At 45.8% G+C, this 12,260-nt stretch overlaps 1 protein-coding gene across 7 annotated transcripts in view; it reads right to left on the minus strand.

The window, feature by feature from the left end:
* AGAP1 (ArfGAP with GTPase domain, ankyrin repeat and PH domain 1) overlaps window positions 1-12,260 on the minus strand; it is a 561,603-nt gene that overhangs the window by 202,432 nt on the left and 346,911 nt on the right. For all 7 annotated transcript variants that reach the window (XM_004427710.3, XM_004427711.3, XM_087424644.1 and 4 more), the window contains one exon: window positions 9,006-9,110. In XM_004427710.3, coding sequence (XP_004427767.1) covers window positions 9,006-9,110 — 105 coding nt within the window. The remainder of the gene's footprint in view (window positions 1-9,005; window positions 9,111-12,260) is intronic.

Below are 12,260 nucleotides of genomic sequence, written 5' to 3' on the forward strand. Positions count from 1 at the left end.
AAAGAAAACTACCACGGCTGGGGGAAGGATGAGAGGTGACCTGAGGAAGTAAGCTGGGTCAGAGCAGGCGAGCCCAAGGGAGTGAGGACTCCATCCTAAGAGGAGTGGGCATCCTCTCCATCATCAAACATCTAAAGAATCACAGGGAGGCACGCATGAGAGTTATAAGACGAAGTGAAGAGAACCACAGGAAGAACTGCTATTTCTGTACAGTGGACGGGTGCTGGAAAACTTGATGGGCAGGGTGCCACCCTAGAGGAATGGAGCAGACATGTAGGTCTGAAAGTTCCAGAGAGCTGTGTTTGGGAAACCATCTGTAAGTGTGACTTCTGAGGTCTTCCTGGATGAATTCCCAGGGAGGAGGGAAGGCAGAGATCGAGACCATGGTGGAGGAAGAGAAGCCAGCAGAGCAATCAGAGTAATCAACCTTGAAATGGGCTTAGCGACTTCCGCAGAGCGCCACCGAGTCCCAGGGCTCCAAAGAGCTGCCTCCAGGCCACCACGGTGGTGATGGAGCCGTGCCAGGATCGGAAACCACAACTGCAGGTTCCAGTCGAGGGCCCCTTCCACCTGCACACCAGAAGGAATTGACTGAGGGAGGAGCTGACGGAACACCTCAGAAACCAAAGAGGAAACAAATTTAAGACGGATGAAAGTAATGACGTTTTGGAGGATGCAGAGATCCAACACACGTTGATCTCCTTCTCTCTATAAAACAAATTAAAATGAAGTTCTGCCCACAGTTGTGTGCGCATACACGTATGGCCTGTGTTCTTACATGACAATACAGGTGTTGTAAGCTGCCTCAAAGCCTTTCCTGGAAAGAGGCAGAGCATTAAGTACGATCTGAAGCAGACAAAATTGATACATCCAGCTCCTTGAAGAGATGCTCACACCACTTGGCTGGAAGGCTGGGTTTGCCTTGGAACTGATCCGTTTGGATAACAGATGTGGTTGTTTCCAGGGGAAGCACAGAACACTTGTAGACTTGAGGACATGAGCTTCTGTCCCAACCTCGACAAAGCCCCGACGTGTAGGGCTTATCCCTTTAGTCCCAATAACAGCACACAAACTTGAGATTTTTCCTGCTTCCCTAGCGCTGAGTCCTGCCACTCTTAGAAACTCCCAGAAATACCAGTTGCAGTTCGACATATTCTTCATGAATCCATCCCTGTTTGCCTGAAATAGGCACTCAGACTAGAACAGAAAAGGTTCATTTGTTGCTACAGAGCTCCAGATCTTTGCTCCTCGACATCTATATATTTTCCCAATCTACCTTTAAATGGTTTTGTTTTTTGGATTCCAGCAGTGTTTTCAGATTTTGTGGCATTTCTATAATGCCATGTGTGTGTGTGAGTTCTCCCCCAGCTCCAATGTAAGCTAATCTACACATAGGGAGGTCTAGTTGTACAACATGGTTAGTTTTCTTGCTCCCAATCTCACCGGAATTTTTCAAGCTGAGCCAGGATCATCAACGGTGAGGTTCAGAGCCCAGGCTGTCTAAGAGGAAAGACACTGCAGGAGCTATGCGACTTGATTCAATGTAACCCACACCAACTATCCTACGTGCCAGGCACACACTAGCCCTGGGCACATGCGGGGAACAGGGCACAGTCCTTGCCTTCAATTAGGCTACACTAGACGAGGCAGTAGACATGGAAAGCGCCAAAAGAGCTGGTCCACCTTGGAATCAGGAAGGGCGTGAAGGTCCACGTGCAGGATGGACAGCAGCCTGGAAATGCAAGAAGCCAGACTGCAAAGGAATACACAGACTGGAGGACAGCTTGCAACACCGTGGCTTAGAAAGGGGAAGCAAGATAGACAATCATTCATCATAAAATGAATTATGCTTACCCCGCTAGCGTGTCACAGACACAAGTCTGACATCGTTCTTGGTAAGAAAGGGAGGCTTGTCTTCTCAGGGTTATCGGTCATTCCATGACTCAAACGGTTCTACATCTGGAAATCTGGGCTTTGAATTTTTCCATTTAGTCGTCTAGATTCGAGCTAGTCTGACTTCTGCAACATTCTGGGGAAACCAAGCAAGAGTTTCTCCAAGTGCAACTCAATGTTCACCACCTCAAGAAATTTGAGGTCTGCTTTACAGGTGTGCCAAGCTGGCTCAAGGGACTGATCACAAATTCTTAGTGAATCCTCAATCCTCAATGTGAGGATTGTGTGTATTTTAAATGACAATTACCAGCAGCGGGTACAAGCAAGAGTTGCTGTTCTCACGGGATAGGTATCCTCCTTTTCCTTAAATTATTCCTTTTGAGAAGAATAACTACTTAGGAAATTATCTCAGATCTTTTTATTTTTGCATCAGTAAAGAAGTGGATTTTCTGTCTGATTTTGAAAGTAGAAATTTTCTGAAATCAGCATTCTGATGACAATTTAGAGAGTCTGAGTTTGACTCTATTGACTTGGAAAAAACAAACGTCAACAACATACTGAATCAAAGGCTTTGTGCAGCTGGAGAATCTAAGCCACTTGATTTGGAAAGGACCTGCCTAGGAATGAGCATCCTGTGAGAAGGAGAAGTCCACTTCTGTATGTCCAGCAGAAACAACAACACACAGAATGGGAAAGAAATCCTAGAAGGTTTTCAAAAGTGTGAGCAATTCATGCACATGTCAGCCAGGCATATCAGTCAGGTGTAGTCAGAAGGGGTGGGCTGTTCCCACCTGCCACACGTCCTCATGGGGAAGCCCAGGAGAGCCTTGCAGGGCAGGGCACTATCAAGTCCTTGGCTTGACTGTGTGGCTACGAGCTGACTCTTACAGGACCACTTAGGAATCCCACTGCACACACCTTTGTCAGCAGGAATTTCAGCTGTGCCCTCGACGGCTGCTGTCTCGAGACGGAAGATGAATGGGTGGCGATGCTGAACTGTGAAGCCCCCAGGTCCCAGTTCTTTCTCATTATCCTCTCCATTTTTCTATCAAGGTGCTCCCTAAGGCTCATATTTAAGTCCACAGAACAGGCTGCCCTTCACCCACCCCGACCGTGATCCAGCAAAGTGTCACAAAACCACAAGACACACATCCGTATCTCCCCCAAGAAAGAGCAGCAGTTAGGGCTTTTTAAAGGCCACGTAGACAGACAGTTTTTCAGAGAAACAAAAACACAGCCCACAGAGCAGCAGCAGAAGTCAACGGCTTGCTCCGTACTATCTCAGCCTTCTTCAAGTGCTTAGGGCTGTCTTCACCAAAGGCCAAGTGGAAATGAAGGAGCGGCGAAACTGGTCAGGCCTGGAGGGAGAGTGACCAAGGAGTCCCAGGCTGCCTGGACTTTCTGGGCTTAGCACTGAATGTCCTGCATCCTGGGAACCCCTCAGTCCTGGGCAGACTGGGCCAGCTGGTCACCCTACTTGGAGCATCTACCAAACCAAAGCAGCTTCATTATTTTGGTGGAAGTTTCCATGTGTTATCTAAACTGGGTTATAGGTTTTATTTAACTTAAAACAGCATCTTGCGAGAGAAAGACGAATCAAGTGAACTGGGTTTTCTGGGCCCTGGTCTTCGTCTTAGCATGTAACTGATCCCACGCAGCAGCTCCAACCTTGAGATAGGCTTTTCCTTAGAAGTCCAAGGTACTGCATCAGCCTCAGTTTGCTAAGAGTTTTTGGTGAAAACTTCAGAGTCACATGTTCTTAAGAGTCTGAAGTGACGTTAGAAGATAAGATCATCAAACTTCCCACCCAGTCAAAGGATTCTTTTTCCAGGTTTTCAGGGCAGACACTAACCAGCCAGTTTCTCAGTGTCCCCCTTAAAATGCACCCCCTGGAGCGATCAGGGTCTGGTCATGTACAGAGGGGAATGGCTGTGTGATCTGAAGCTTCACTGGCACGTTCTGGCTTCTGAAAAGGTGGGGCAGCCCAGGTCCCTGTGGACCAGCTGCTGACATACGCGGTTATAGAGACAATGCTGTGGATTTGTACATTCCTGCAGCGCCCCCACTCTGGCCAGGGGCCTCTCCTCACTGTAACTGGAGTGCTCAGCTACCTGCCTGCCACTGGACCCCAGAACTATCACGGGCTCCCAGTGCGGGGACCACTGATCTTTAGGAACACCTACTGTTGAAATCCACCATCACTTCTTCCTTTTGTGCCCAAATGTCCTGGTCTATACCTGTAATGCAGGAGGTACGGGGACCCCATCAGCCCAAGACAGCCACTGCTGACGGTGCCCGAGCCTTCAGGGGAAGAGCTGAAGCAGGCGAGGAGGTGTGGCGGTGGGTGAAGGGTGGGGTTAAGACTCATGGAATGCAGGGTGCACAAATCTGGGGTCTGGAGGTATTGCTAATACCAACTTTTAGGGAACTTTCTCAGTCTGGGTCAGATGAATGTTTTGCCCATTTTCCCCTCTGATATCCAGAGAGACTATCACTCCCTATGATCTGGACATGCACAGGCAATTCCATCCCACTGCTCGCAGACAGAGGTTCTCTAAGAGAACCATTGACGGTTTTCAACAGCAGGAAACACGCCTCGGGCAATGAGGCTTCTTCCAACAATGTCTCTGCTGCACGAGGAAAGCCTGTGCTAACTAAACGACAGTGTGAGACCAAGCTGCGTAGAGAGACCAAGGACTGCCAGTCTCCTAAATAGTCTGTGCAGGAACTCAGCTTGGGGCACAGGGTGAAAGAAAGACACTTCTAGGATGATGCCACAAAACTGGGTAGACTATGGGCTTGGGAAGAAGATGTGACTAGAAGGAAGGACGCAAGAAGGGAAATCTGAAGTGATGGTGCCAGTGGGAAGTAATCTGGTGCCACCATCCTGAGGTCCCTTGCTAATAAACTGCATGTAGCACTTGCTCGAGTCCTGAGCGGGCAGGCAGCCCAGCATTAGGGCGCTTCCCTGGCAGCTGACCCATCCAAAGCGCAGAGAGAGCCTGTCAGCCTCGCGCCAACCCCACCGCGTGCTGCAAAGCCAGGTGTCTCCAATTCATGACTGGCAGCCTGTTTTTGTAGCCGCGGTTTCAAAGAGCATGGCATTCAGCTGGATTCCACAAGCTCAGCGCACCGCCGGGGCCACACACCAACTGTTTGTTTTGTCAAGAGCCCGGGTTTGTTTTCTACCACACCAGTATCTGCAGAACATCTGCTCAGGATTGAAACTTGTGGTTTGCGTCCAAAGGATGATCTTTGACATAAACACTTCCACGGACACCTGTGTAATAAGGAAACCGTATCTGTTTCCTTAAGGACTGTAACTGACCTCCTCTGGGAGATCTTGTTTTACAGGGCATCCAATGAAGACATTTAAAAAGAAGGGTTTTTTTTTTTAGCAAGTTTAGGAAATGGTCAGTCTCCTGCTCCCACACGCTCAAAGGAAGTTATAGCTACAGCCTTCTGCTGCATCTTTTCCAAGCAAACGTCTGAGAAAAACTGGCATTGCCTGGAGCGTGCAGGAGCCGAGGTGGTGAGACAGCAGGATGGAGCAGGGAGAGGCTAGTGGGGCGGCTCTGTCCTCCAGCAGCAAACGCTGCACCTTTCTCAGTCAACTCTTGGCCCTTGCCTGCCTGTCTGTCCAGGAGCACTGGTTGGGGTGCTCACCTGGGAATTTAATTTGGAGGAGAGTCCAGCCTTACAGGCCATGCTATTCGACACAGGTGGCCAATACTCCTGAGCACTTTGAACTTTTCGTGAAGGGATCATAAAGAAGGGATTGCAATAAAATGATTAAGGGTCCTCACATGCCGGCCCATTTCTATGTGAACTTGATTCAATCGTTTACTCTTCATCTTCCTTGTGTGCAAGATCCCACCCAGCTCCCTGGGTTTAACATGACCACCAAGTCAGAGGTCGCTAGTGATAGAGTCAGGGCCAGACAGCAGCACACGTGTGGACAGGACATACATGTCTGGGCCGGCCAGAAGAGAGCCACATGGCTACACGTACATGTTGGTTTTGAAGGGGCTGCTGTGGGCCTCGCATAGCATCTGTTTGAATCTTACGTGTTGGATGCATCCCCAAGCCTGGTGCTCTCAAGCCCCCGACCCCCATCCCATTATAGAAGTTTTATCTTATAGAATCCCATCCTCAAAAAAGTACGCTGGTTTCCTTTGGGTAAATAAATTACCTAAGCATCGAAAGTCAGTGGTATACACCAGGAGCTGGCACAGCTGCTCCACTATTGATAAACACTTAAATCTTTGTAGAAAATTCTACCCAAAGTGTCACATTGTTTAGGCAGATTCTTTTCCTTGGCTCCCTGGAGAGGAATAGGCTGTAGGCTCTGCTATTTGAAATCAGTGCAGATCCCCTGCTCTGTGGCCAGTAACAGAGTGATGACCAACAATAATGACATCCAAAGCCACCAATGTGGACAGATTTCCCCAATATTCAACCACTTATGTCATCACTGCATGTGGCCAATGAACTCATTGTCACCTTAGTGGTCTTTATGCCACAATATATCTTGGTGATAATCTAGGAAGTGGGTGTTACAGTGCAATCAGTGTTTAAGTGAGATCATTTGGTTCAGTCAACTTTTGAAATTTTCCAGACCAAAATAATCGGGCCATTCTTCATGGCGTAGAATTTTGAGATTTGAATCAGCAAAACATCTGCATGCTCCCAAATTTCTTATTAAGAAAAGTCTGGACCCTGTCCATGGGCATCCTCTTGAATACCTCTTCCTATTTTGAACCAAAGAATGCCAGACTAACTCAGCTGTTGGGGCTCTAGCTCCCCAACAACCTGGAAGAGAAGAGACTCACTCCAGGGACCTGTCAGAGAATACACCTGGAACCCACGGCCCCTCCAAACTTTCACCCAAATCTTGGTAGTGAAAATAAAATCAAGGAAGGATTACAATGAAGGTCACGCCATCTCTCCATGCTCTAGTAATTTAAATCCATTCCAAGATTAAGCCACTCCCTTAAGGAACTATGCACCTGCATTAATAATCTCAGTTCCCAGGAGACTGGCATTAACTGCGCTGCACTTTAAAATGACATTGGCTCTTGCTTGTGATACAATTATGTAACAGAGCCCCACTGTGCTCCTTGCCTGGATAGCCATGCATACACGTTAAAAGAAAAAAAAAAAGATGGAATTGGCAAACACTGAGGGATATCACAAGAAGAAGCCTGGCTGGAGGATTTTTGAAGAACTGATTGTGATCATATAACCAAGAGGTTGGGATGAACAGAAAGTAGGCGTCGGTCCTCCTATAGGAATTTTCCAGTACATACTGTTACAATTTCTCCCTTTGGCAAGAAGCAGCAAATGTCCCTCTGTTTGAGCCTGGGCTCAGCAGGTGAGTGGAAGGTGACTTGAAATTATCATCATGCAGATCTTACTTTTTACTGGTCAGTGAGCCTTAGCGAGAAGAATATTTTGATTACACTTCTCTAAGTGACAGAAAGCAGCTGGGTCAATAATCAGACTTTTGCTTTCAGACAGGGTCTTAGAAAGAACTAAGCCAGGGAGACGGCAGCCTCCCTGCTGAACACCTGCTTTTTAGTGTGGTTCAAAGAGTGAGCCACTGCTGTAAGACAAGGGGGAAGAAGGCAATTCACTCCAGGAAGCAAATTAAACAACAAGGACATCACTTGTTACCTATCCTATTGGGGGAAAAAATGTATATATGTGTATACACATACATTTGTATGTACATATATATACATTTTTTTTTTTAAAGGTAAATTTTCATCAGAGTGCAGGGAAAGCGCCCTCTGGTATATTGCCGGAGGTGATAAACTGATACACTCTTTCCAGAAATTTGGCAACATATACCAAAGGTCATAGAAACACACATAGTCTTTAACTCAGGAAGCCTATTGCTAAGAATCCGTCTCAGGGAAATGAACAAGGGTACAGAGTTGTAAATAGAGGATGCTGATCAGTTACTTATACTAGTAAAAATAATTCAAAGTAAATTTATTTGCCAAATGTCCATTTTGGAGACACTGTTAAATCAATTAGGGTACATCTGCACAGTGAATATTACATAACCATGAAAAATGGTGGTGTACAAGTATATTTGCTGACATGCTAAGGTGCGTATGGTCTATCCTTATCTGGGAAAGCAGCCCACAGACGGCATGCACACGGTGACCGTGCTTGTGGAAGGAAAAAGCTCATATGCATAGAAATGCCTGGGAGCATACACCCCAAAATGTAGCAGTCATGCTCTCCAGGTGGTATTTGGGGAGTGATTTAAATTTTCTTCAATATGCTTATTTCTAACTTCTTGTCAATGACTGTGCAATTTTTTTTAAAGTATTTAAAATTATAAACTTAACACAGTGATATAATCGAATGACCAGCTAACACTATATATTCTAATCTACACATTTATCTACATCAAGACAGAGAAACATCACGCAAGATTCACGGAATGTGTTGTTATGGAACTATAACTAACACCCACCTTCAGATTTTATCAAGGCTTTCTAAAAGAACTCACTATGGGTAGAATGTCTGCATTTCCCCCCCAAAATAAAATTAATTCTGTATTTTAATCTATCTTATATAAATCACCAAGACAGAACATTTTATTAACACATAAAGTTTCTGTTTCCTTATGAACTGCTATGTGTTTGTTTTTGACAATAAAAACTGAGTTATGAATTGCATTTATCTTATTGTGTTTGTTCTCAGCTGCTGAGAGCTGAATTCTGGGTTCCAATGTCGTTGTTTCCTTTATCTTAGATTTTGAGATAGATGCTGTCTTCTCTCCTTTCTCTTTTACTATTTCTTCCTGTCTTTTTACTCTCATTTAAGATTTTATCTCATCTGTGCCTTTTATTGTAATTCTTTGTAGAATCAGAGAGCTACAGATTGACTGTTAGGGAGGGGAAGAGAGGGACATGGTTTACCGGAGTGTAAGGGCCATATTCTTTATCTCATGATGGAGCAGGAGACCCAGTACTACTTCAACTTCAGAGGGGAGAGGCTTGACCGGGGTTAGGACCCCCATCCACCCCGCCAACACCCATGGTGTGCATGCTGAGGTCCATGCCTGCTGATTGTTCGGAGGGGGAGACACTCACATGTAAACTGGGGTGATAGGTCAGCACGCCATTGTCACACAGGGTGACGTATTTCTTCTTCCACTCTTTGTTCAGTGACTTGCCACTTCGCTTCAACAGCATGCCCTGTAAGGAAAAAGGAGCCAAATATAAAGCCCAGTGTAAATTAAAAAAAAAAAAAAAAAAAAAGTAGGCACATAGGTAATTTTAAAAAGTTTAAACTTTTATCTTTGTCATCTTAAAATGGAAATTACACTCATCGTTACCTTGGTAATTTGGTTTCCTCCTCTTTTATATACAACATATATATTCAACAAACTTCCTTTTGTGTGCATGTGTGTGTAGAACTTAACTTTGTGATACTCATGATACTATGAGATGCGCCATTGGTTCAAAAATATAATAAAAATCATCGTGACGTGCTCCATTATACCTCTCCTATAACCCAGTTATAAGTGCACGTGGAACGTCTAAAGGTATAACGAAACCTAAATTTTCTTTTCTAAAAATAAGACATTAACCACATTCTTACTTCATGATATTTACATCTGAGAACATTTTACAGTTTTTCATTTCAGATTTTTAATTTATTAAAAAATGAAATTCCATTTGGACACTTAGTAATAGCATTTAATAGATGAATCGTGTATAATTTACTTTAATCCATTTTTAATGAAAGCATATTAGGGCTTCTTGAAAACCATTCAAAAATTGAAACCAACACACTTTTGAAGCAGGTTTAATCCAGTCTTCCTTAGATGACTGATGAGAATTTATTCTTGTTTCAACGGCCAATTCCCAGCAACCCTTCCGCCCTGTCTCGAGGCTTTCCTGGGATAAGAAAGTGGACGGCAGCACTGAGCTCCGCCAGGCCCCAAACCTTCACCTCACACCTTCTCTCACCTGTCGGGGCTTCACGCCTTCTGAGCTCAGGAATTTCAACTTGAGCTTTCATATCTGGATTCTTCTAACTCCTGTCCACGTAAAATAAGGAAAATGGAATAGCCTCCTTACTTGCCCTTCCTCTGGCTGTCTGTTTATAAACTCACGTGGTCATAATTGTGATTGAGAAAGCGTAAGACTAACACTGATTAATGCAGCTGGACTGAGGCAGAAGGAAAGTTGTAAGTCTGAAATAGAATTCAACACCTTGAAGAAGCAGAGCGCCCGTGAGTCTCCTTGGGAATTTTTACCACCCTCCACTGACCTCCTAATTCTGCTATCCCTCAGGAACCACAACACTAGAAAAGATCAAGTAAGCATCTTTATGTGATAATTAAGTCCAGGTTCCAATTAATTACCAATATTGTGACAATACTGTTTTTTATACCAAATTTCATGAATATAATGGATTATGAGCCAGCTGGGGACTCTGGCCACCATTTAAACATTGTTTCTGGGGGAAAATATTTCAGAGTTTGAAGCAACTCACAGGTGAACTTTTGGAAGATGATTTCTTTGCAAGTTCTTATTATTTAAAGAAAAGCATGTGACATAACGGGGCGTCCCTTGATTTCTTAGAATCTAAACCAATATAAACCAAATATGGCACTGAGATCAAGAAAGAGAACCAGGCCCAGACGAAAACGTTGATTACAAACCAAGGTGATAGTACAAGTTTCATTGCATGGTGAGAACTAACGGGAGAGGGCGGTCATCCGTGGTGATGCAATAAACAACAACTGCTTAAAATCATTAAATTCCCCCCCCAACGCATTTCTAAGATTTCTAAACTTAGCATAACAAAACCTCACATAAGTTTCCTGTGGGCTCACATTTTTCCACCATCCATTCCTGATGGAATTCCCACAAGACCAGGGGCAGGGGTCACCTTGGTGTTACGGGTAGCTGAGAGCTGCTCGGGGCTTCAGAAAGCTTTGTGCCTCCCTGCTCAAACAGAATGCAGCCCGCAGCTCACAGACCTGGGCTCCATGCAGACAGATGGATACCACTCTTTCCAGCCAGCATGTGGGTACTTCCATGAGCAAATCCTACACTCGTGATTATCCTCTCCCCAGCGTGAGCTGCAAGGACTTAATTCTTAAGAGGATAGAGGGAAACAGCTCAAACAGGAGTCGACGTGAAGAGATGACATCATCGGGGAACTAAACTAGGCTGATTTGTTTTGGTACTAGGACACTGTCTTGGGGAAAGAAAATCCAAATCTTGACAATCTTAAATAAATTCTATGGGTCACCTTGGAGGATAATCTTTGGTTACATGTACCATTCAAATGCTGCAAAAGTCTGCGGGGCCTGAAGGACACCCTGGCGTCCTAGGAGCTGTATTTCTGCCCTTTAGCCTTGGCCCCAGCTGGTTTACTACCCGAACCCCCAACCTCCCAAAAGACTGCTGTGGAGACTGAGCAGATCAACCGCCCTGCTCCCCACCTCACAGCAGCACCCAAGTCAGGCACGCCCAGCTGCCAGTGTGCGGCAGAGCGGGAGCAGGTAAGCTGCACTTCTCTGCAAGTGGCCTGAGCGCTAACGCGTTGATGCATTTCTAAGCATTGTCAGGTTCACTCGCTCACCTGCTCCCCATAAGCAACAGGTCAGGGGGAGCAGAGTTATTGCGGCTCCCTCGTTCCAGACAAGACTGAGCCTCAGAGGTAAGGGAACTTGTCAGCGGGAAGTGCCAGGACCAGCCACCCTGCCGCCTTCATTCCTGGCACTACGCTGGGCTACTTGTGGGCAATGACCACACTAGTCAAACCTTCAAGTGTCCCCCTACTGCCTGGCTGAAAGCCTTCAGTCCTGAACCACCCACTCCTCCTTCCAGAGCACAAACACCAAACCTGAAAGGGGGGGGTGTCGCTCAGGACCCGGCAGGCTCCTCTAGCCTGATACCTCTCCTGAGAGGGCGATGGGAGTCCATGCTTGTAGGGACCGAACAGTACTATACTGTACATTCACACAGGGAGGGAACAGACAAGCATGACTCCACTGTGAGCAAATTCAAATATATTCCTTACAATATATTGTGTACAGGGGCTGGGCCGGTGGCATAGTGGTTAGGTTTGCGCGCTCTGCTTTGGTGGCCCGGGGTTCGCAGTTTTGGATCCTGGGCGCGGACCGACGCATCGCTTATCAAGGCATGCTGTGGCAGGCATCCCATGTATAAAGTGGAGGAAGATGGGCACGCATGTTGGCCCAGGGCCAGTCTTCCTCACCAAAAAGAGGAGGATTGGCAACGGATGTTAGCTCAGGGCTAATCTTCCTCACCAAAAAAAAAATGTGTATGGATCCAGAGGAATGGATTTCTGTTTGCTAAATCTTA

The sequence above is a fragment of the Ceratotherium simum genome, chromosome 37, assembly GCF_057802395.1.
Source record: "Ceratotherium simum simum isolate JZ-2026a chromosome 37, ASM5780239v1, whole genome shotgun sequence".
Lineage (NCBI taxonomy): Eukaryota > Metazoa > Chordata > Mammalia > Perissodactyla > Rhinocerotidae > Ceratotherium > Ceratotherium simum.